At 38.3% G+C, this 7,937-nt stretch overlaps 1 protein-coding gene across 1 annotated transcript; it reads right to left on the minus strand.

Annotated features, from left to right (window-relative positions):
* Positions 1-7,561: 7,561 nt before the first annotated feature.
* Positions 7,562-7,937, minus strand: LOC139709446 (late histone H2B.2.1-like). Its single transcript, XM_071621411.1, has one exon. It carries the CDS (start codon positions 7,928-7,930, stop codon positions 7,562-7,564), a length of 369 nt encoding a protein of 122 aa, XP_071477512.1. The 5' UTR covers positions 7,931-7,937.

A 7,937-nucleotide genomic window follows, 5' to 3' on the forward strand; every position in this document is an offset into this window, starting at 1 on the left:
TCAATGTGCCATGCCAGCTGAGAAAACTTAATCAGACTAAAAATGGGGACTGCGTGAACAAAAAATCGCTGAATTTCAGCAAATCATTGATGTTACGTGAAAAAAAAAAAATGCCACCGATGTTGATCTCAAGTGAACCTGTGGGATCAACAATTCTGTGTTGTGACTCTCCTACCAGGAACTGGCTGCCAGCATGAATAATACAGAGAAAAGAAAACTGCCTCATTGATACATGGCAGTTGGATGTGCAAGCGAATGAACTTGATGGTTACATGCTGTGGAGATTTAGATGCAACTGCGAAAGGTTGTCTGACATGGTGCTTCGTTTCTTTGATTTCGTGCTTGTCATTTATCTCAAAGGCATAGCGGCCGTCATTTTCCAAACATCCACGGAGACTTTGAAGAGAGATCAATTAGTAGCGGTCGGAAATTGATGAGTCATTTTGTAGGCACATCGCGGAATTTCTCGACGGGCACAACTATTCACAGATAGGACCATTAGATGAAAAGTCGACTGGTTGTTCACAAAGAAGGCAACGGCAAAAGAAAGGAAGTTCCATGAACCATTGATGTGAACTTCCATTTGCAGAAGCAGTTTATCAGTTGTTGTTTTTTTCAGAATATTTGGCCCTTTTTGCTAAATGTAGCAGATTATACCAAATGCTGACCTTGATATGATGACAACAACAGCAACAACAACGAAACATGGCGACGTGGAGGTTTGGCAAATGATGGCTGATACCTTAAAAGGGAATTTTTCGTTCTGTCTGCATTGAATTTAGTATAACTTTGCGATATTAGGCTTGTTCTGCATGTTGGTTGGTATCATGGAAACAAGAAAAAACTGTTTTCTTGTTCCTTTTTTTGTGTGTGTCTTGATGGCGATGAGAAGCGAATCAAATCCAGGCAAGTGTGACTTCTGCTGTCTTCAGCAGATCAGGAACTATTCGTCGCGGCACGACTTCCCTGCATCTTGCTTGTAACCGATTTAGTGTCATAGGGAAAGTGGTGCCAAACTGAGAATCATGTGTAACCCATTGGCAGTTTCTGTCCAAAGAAATTATTGTCCAGCACGGGGTGGGAGAGTGTTGCGCAACATGTTATTTTTCAGAGCATCCATGCACATGCTCTCACAGAAAAAAATAATGATGATAATCTCAATTGCTGAGTGAGTAGACGTGTGATTGGCGTTCAGCAATTAATGACTTGATTACTTGATAACATTGTTTTAAATCTTTCTTGCCATGTACATCCATATGCCATCCATTTTCATACTGTGTGTACATCGATGAGTGGCCAAGGTTAACTTCTGGTTTTCTCTGTGTTTTTTCTCTTTTTCCAACATCATTACGTCTGTTTTGTTGCTGTTTAAGTTCTTTATAATTTCTTGTGAGATTCCTTTTACTTTCATTTGTATTTTGTACTTGTTCCAACTTAACCTCTCTTTTTTGTAGGGAGTGGGGGGAGGGAGGGTTAATTGGAATCCTCTTGCATTTGATCATTACATCAATACTTGAGCACTTAACGAAGGTTTACTTCTAACCTGCGTGGCATATAACAGTCTTGCCACTGCCAATAATTCCTCTTGATTTATGCACAAAGAGAGAAAACAGGAATATCTAGTCGCTATAATGTCTTTACCAAGACTCACAAGCACAAGTGCCATTTGATGTGAGAACCAAGTACTGGAAGGTGAATGCAAACTCTTGAAGTTCTCCTGATTGGCTGGTCTTTCTTTCTGAAGACTGCTCTGGAATAAATATTCACAATTTATTGTCAGTCGTAATTTACGCTTTGAAATTAAACTAGCAAAAACTAGGAATTCATTGATTTGGACTTTCAAATATTCTATTTGACAATGAATTTCAAATGTTTGATTTTCCAATATCCAAAACGTGATTGTCAAATGAATTGTCATCTCCTATATGATGGGGATACACGATGAACATTTCCTAATATCTGACAGAACTTTGCTATCCTCGGGAGTTATGTGAATGTAACATCCAAAGCAAGTAGAACACAATGTGTTGATCCCTCAGTATAAGGTACCTCATCTTCCCTTTTTTTCCTTCTTTCAAGATATCAACAAGGCATTTTAAAGATTCACAACATACAGAGGAAGATGTGTGGCTAGTTTTTGGTTTGTTCGCTTGCTTTTTATTCTCCCTCAGAAGTGTACCAAGAAAAAAAAAAGATGATTTTGAATGTACAAACCCCCGCTTCTTGCTGCTTTGGAAGTGACCATGGTAGCACGTGATTTCAATACTGCCCGCTGGAATTGAGGTGCACAAGACATCTGGTAGGAGAATGTGTAATGATTTTAAACTTGTCACACTCTTGTCCCACATGCTAAGATATGACATGCAGTTGCATAATATTTGCTTAGATGTGCTTTGCCCCCTGTGCATACAGATACCCAAGTACCCAGGTAAGTCCACATGAAACAATGTGGCCAGAATTTAAATTGTGAAGATAGTGATAGTGATAGCCCAAAGTATTCGATAAAGAGAAAATCAAAACTTGTAACTGTATTTGGTGGTATGATGCGTAACTGTCCACCTTCCTGATATACAAAACATGTCACATGGCCATAGATTTACCCCCTTTCAATCTTGAGATGAAATGCCGTGTAGTTAATTTCTTGTATTGAAAAGGAAATACCTGGGGGGGGGGGGGGGGGGAGGGGGGAGGAGGAGAAGTGCTAATGCACACGGCTCCAAAAAAAGAAGAAGATCTGACCAGTCAGTCATGGTTCATATATGTGCTATTGTCAATCACAGCCCAAGACTGCCAGCATATGACACTACGTGGGAATGCCACAAATTTCCATGTGTTATCTTGACACAGTGTTTGTGTGGCATGATGACAGATTATTTGTGAATGTCTAGGGGAAAATGTAAATTCTATTTCATGTCATTTTTTTTTTTAATTATTGTACTGAGGCAGATGTGAGAGGATTATATTTTTGTACCATCATATCATGATGTGAGTTGTCTCTTTATTCGGCGTTTATGGAGTGTACGCGCTACAGAGTAAGTGTCTGGTATCCCAGCTAGTAGCTGATACATGAAGTCATTTAATCAATTAGCAAAGGGAAAAAGAATGATATTATATGCCCCACAGATCATAGGATATATATCTATAAAAACGGAAACTAGTAGGTCCTATATAACTTCCCGTGATAAAGAAATGAAATTAAACAGAAAACACTTGCACATATGCATACACACAGATCCACACACATGCAGCCAGTGACTGTACATGGGTAAATGATAATGTGCATATTTAAACGAAATGAACAAGTATTATGTATATAATTATTAGTTTTCCATCAGACAAAAACAAACAAAGTGGGGAGGGGTAAGCAAGATAAAAAGACGTCCATATACTTTCATAGTGCTCCAAACGGTGTGTAATGAGTTGAGAGAAGTTGGGGATTAATACACAGAGCGTTAAAATCACTTTTAAAAGCGTAGAACATGCACATCACGGATACAACTCGACACTTTTTACCCCACTCCTTCGTATCTTCATTTCTTTTTTGAAATAATAGTTGTACATAGAGAAATAAAAGCAGTGAACACAAGCTTTGAAATCGTCAAAAGCTTCAAAATTCACCCATTGAACATATTTCAAGAACATACTGGAGGGTGCATTATTCCCGGTTTGTATGAGTCAATATATATATATTTATTTTTTTGACAACGGAGGACGGAAGAAAAGAAAATGGGCATACCCAATTACCGAAAAATATATAACTTATATATTTGAATAAAACAAGGTAGAGAAAGGAACACGTGGAATAGATGGGGATATAATGTTATCAGATAAGGGGTTTCATTCATTAAGAAAAGATAAATCAATGATCTAAAAGAAAAATGCTCATTAGCAATATGAGACGCCACGATATTTGTTCCCGTCACATTGTTCATGCATACATCCGTGTAGCATTTGCCGAGGACGGAATCGCTAAGCCCCAAAGCCGGGAAGATTATAACTGATAGATTATATAACGGGGCTACAGTAATAAGTTTAGTTCCATCTACTACTACTAGGCATGCTGGTGGGTGCTATTTACCCACATAAGTTATTGTAGATTACCGGTACTCTTTTTGGACGGCGATGAAGTTGGTTGAAGATATAAATGCCAAATGTATTTTATAAGTATTTTTGTAGATTATCGACGAGAATTAGAAACGCGTCGTGTCCTATTATTCCTCCTAAAGGACCGACAAAAATAACGTCATTAGCATTATTTTCCAGCTGTTCATAATATATTCCTTTATTTGCGTGCTTCTGAGCTAACTACTGTGTCGATTGTGAAATAGTGGGTATCGGAACTACACGCACGCGTCTAGCTTCCAATTCCATTACCTCGCAGATAACACCACGCAGACAAAATCACCCCACAATAAGCCAGTTCGTAGTTCCATTTTACGCGTGACCGGCGAAAATGCATTTTTGGCAACAGGCGTGTTGGTTTTTAAAGTCATTGAGAGAAACATCAGTCATGTAATAATTATCCATGTATCCTTACGGTGCTTGCCAGCACATCCAGCCGACAGCGGGAAATTGTTCACTTAAGTTATAGCCTGTTTTTGGCAGTGACAATAAAGAGAAAAAAAGTTTTTTTTTATGTATTAAATGCAAGCCAATGAAATGGCTGCTTTCCCAAAAGTCAATTGCTGGCCGTTCTGGTCACCTGACTGTTGTTACGCAAGTTCATTCTTTGTTTGAACGTCGTCACAAACTCGCATAAATGTTTTGTCGGGCAATTTCATGCATCATGTGGCTTTGAAAAACGAATGACGTGCCACAAGCATGTAATTGAGAGGGAGAGAGAGAAAAGAAAGAAGCGTTGATGATGGGCAATGCGCATACAAGGTCATTACGAACGGGCTTATTCAACCCAACCGGAGTATTACAATACAGTTGTTACGTAAGATGTCTTGTTAAGTAGGAATGTCTGCTTGCTTGCTCGCTCGAGTAGCCATGTTCATTGTGATACTGTGCACTATGGACTAAAATCGTCTGTTCTGGCCAGGAACCTGTAGACTCGTGATTTGTGTACGTAAATGCATTCATTGGAACTCGGTATTCAATTGTATGAACGTCGAGTAAAAGGCTTGCAAGCGAAGTTTATGCCCTCAACGACAGGGAACGCACATTCAGCTTCGTGTGTTAAAAACAGTTGCGTTGAGGCAGCACTAGCAGAACAGTGTGTACGTTAGAAATTGTATGTTCATTCGCAAATGCGAGATGCTTAAAAGCATTTGCTTCAAAATTCGTACTTCATTGTTTATGAGATATATGTATACATGTAATGTCTGTTGCGTTTGTACGTAGATCATTTTTATATTAGCGAAGATGGAATACATGTCATATAATTTTCTATGTCAGTTTTGTAAAGTAATTGTTTAAAAGAGAATGGAGGTACCGCTTATTGTGAAAATGACTGCAGAGATCTTGATGCAAACAAATAAATACTAGTATTGTTTGTTATATCGCTGTATTGCTATGAGAGGTGTTTTCATTGTGCATTCTATACTTTAGTCTGTGAAAAGAGGTGACTTGCTTATTTCTTTCTCTGTTCGTATACACTATATTGTCTTACTTTTACATAATACAAACAGGCATACATACATACATACAGACACACACACACTCACTCACACACACACACACACACACACATACATACATACACACACACACACACACACACACACACACACACACACACACACACACACAATGTTTGCATAGATCTTGATGAAGGCCTACATGTCCAAAAGCTCGAGTATACAAAATAAAGGAAATAGGAAGAAGCTACGTCTCCCATGGAATACTATCCTGTCTTACGCCAATAATGTCTCCACCACCTGGAAGTTTAAAACGTTGGCCTAACATTTGTTACATATATATTGTATATGTGTATATATATATATATATATATATATATATATATATATATATATATATATATATATATGTATGATATATATACCGGGTGTCCCAAAAAAAGCGGAACGGTGGATTTTTCAGTACCTTGCGGTCTAAAAGTTGCATATTTTTTGACATCATTGGAAAGAGCATTTTCCGCAAAAGACTGTGATACCAAAATCATTAAATTTGGTTCAGTAGTTTTTATTCTACGCCAATTTCTGAAAATGCAGTCATTGTCAAATTTCGCCGGATTTTTGCGACTTATGAGATAATAATTTGAGTGCGACACGCGATCCATACGGTGAATATTGTGTAAGCTCGGTGATCCATGTCAACAAAAGATACAACTTTCACATTGGGCACGGACCAGGAAAAAAAAACAGTGTGTGTGTGTGTGTGTGTGTGTGTGTGTGCGCGCGCGCTCCCAATATGAAAGCGTTATCTTTTGTTGACATGGATCAACGAGCTTACACAATTCACCGTATGGAACGCGTGTCGCACCCAAATTATTATCTCATAAGTCGCAAAAAATTGAAAATGACTGCATTTACAGAAATTGGCGTAGAATAAAAAGTACTGAACAAAATTTAATGATTTTGGTATCATGGTCTTCTGCGGAAAATGCTCTTTCTAATAATGTCAAAAAATATATCACTTTTAGAAAGCAAGGTTCTGAAAATCCACCGTTCCGCTTTTTTTGGGACACCCGGAATATATATATATACACCACTGGATCCAGCTTTAGGGAAAGATTGCTGCGAAATGTGACTTTCAGAGATATTTTCTATATATCACACTATTACTTTTTCAAAAAACAAACTATAATCATTTTTCACGAAAATAGACACTAAAACAATTATCTTTGCTTTATTGTGTTATATTGCTCATTCTCATGTGTTTTGCATGTGTCTGTGTGTGTGTGTGTGTTTGATAAATATATATACATCTTTTATTCGTACATTTTTATTTTCACCTTTGCAGCGAAAGGGAGGCATTTTTCTCTGCACACAATCTTAAGCGCTCTTCCTAATTAATGCACATTTTTTCTCCTCGTCATGTGCTTGGCATATACAAATTATATATTATTGAAATATAGCGTTTGCGATGCTTTTTCAATATTTTGGTAACACACGCCTACATTTCATATTTCAGCATTGTGATAAGTCTATTAGCGAAGACCAAATTTGTGTAGTTTCATATATCTTGTTATGTATATGAAATTTGCGATAATCTCTGTAGGCTAAATAGCAGACTGAGTGGTATATCACACACATAATATATGTGTGTATAATATATATATATATATATATATATATATATATATATATATATATATATAACACAAATCAAGTTCATGTTGTCATTACCAAGTTTATTTAGTATAGACAGCATGAACTTGATTCTGTTTTATTTTTTATATTATTGCACCAACACGTGGACTATACATATATATATATATGTACTCGTATATGTGTATATTACTTTCTATTAATTACTTTCTGGCATATCTTCAACTCTAAGAATTAACAACGTGGGAGCATCTTTACATTCTTTCTTGCGTGTTTGGTGGCTCTAAAAAGAGCCGTTTGTTTCCAATAAACTGACAAGAGTCAATTTACTTGGAGGTGGTGTACTTGGTGACGGCCTTGGTGCCCTCAGACACGGCGTGCTTGGCCAGCTCTCCGGGGAGGAGGAGGCGGACGGCGGTCTGGACCTCACGGCTGCTGATGGTCGACTTCTTGTTGTAGTGGGCCAGGCGGGAAGCCTCACCAGCGATGCGCTCGAAGACATCGTTGACGAAGCTGTTCATGATGGACATGGCCTTGGAGGAGATGCCAGTGTCGGGGTGGACCTGCTTCAGCACCTTGTAGATGTAGATGCCGTAGCTCTCCTTTCGCCTCCTGCGCCTCTTTCCGGCAGAGGCAGCGCGTGCCTTGGCCTTACCGGCCTTCTTGGCTCCCTTTCCGCTAGTCTTGGCAGGCATGTTGATA

This window comes from Diadema antillarum, unplaced genomic scaffold (assembly GCF_040938485.1).
Source record: "Diadema antillarum isolate AM-2024a unplaced genomic scaffold, OU_Dant_1.0 seq00001435_RagTag, whole genome shotgun sequence".
NCBI lineage: Eukaryota > Metazoa > Echinodermata > Echinoidea > Diadematoida > Diadematidae > Diadema > Diadema antillarum.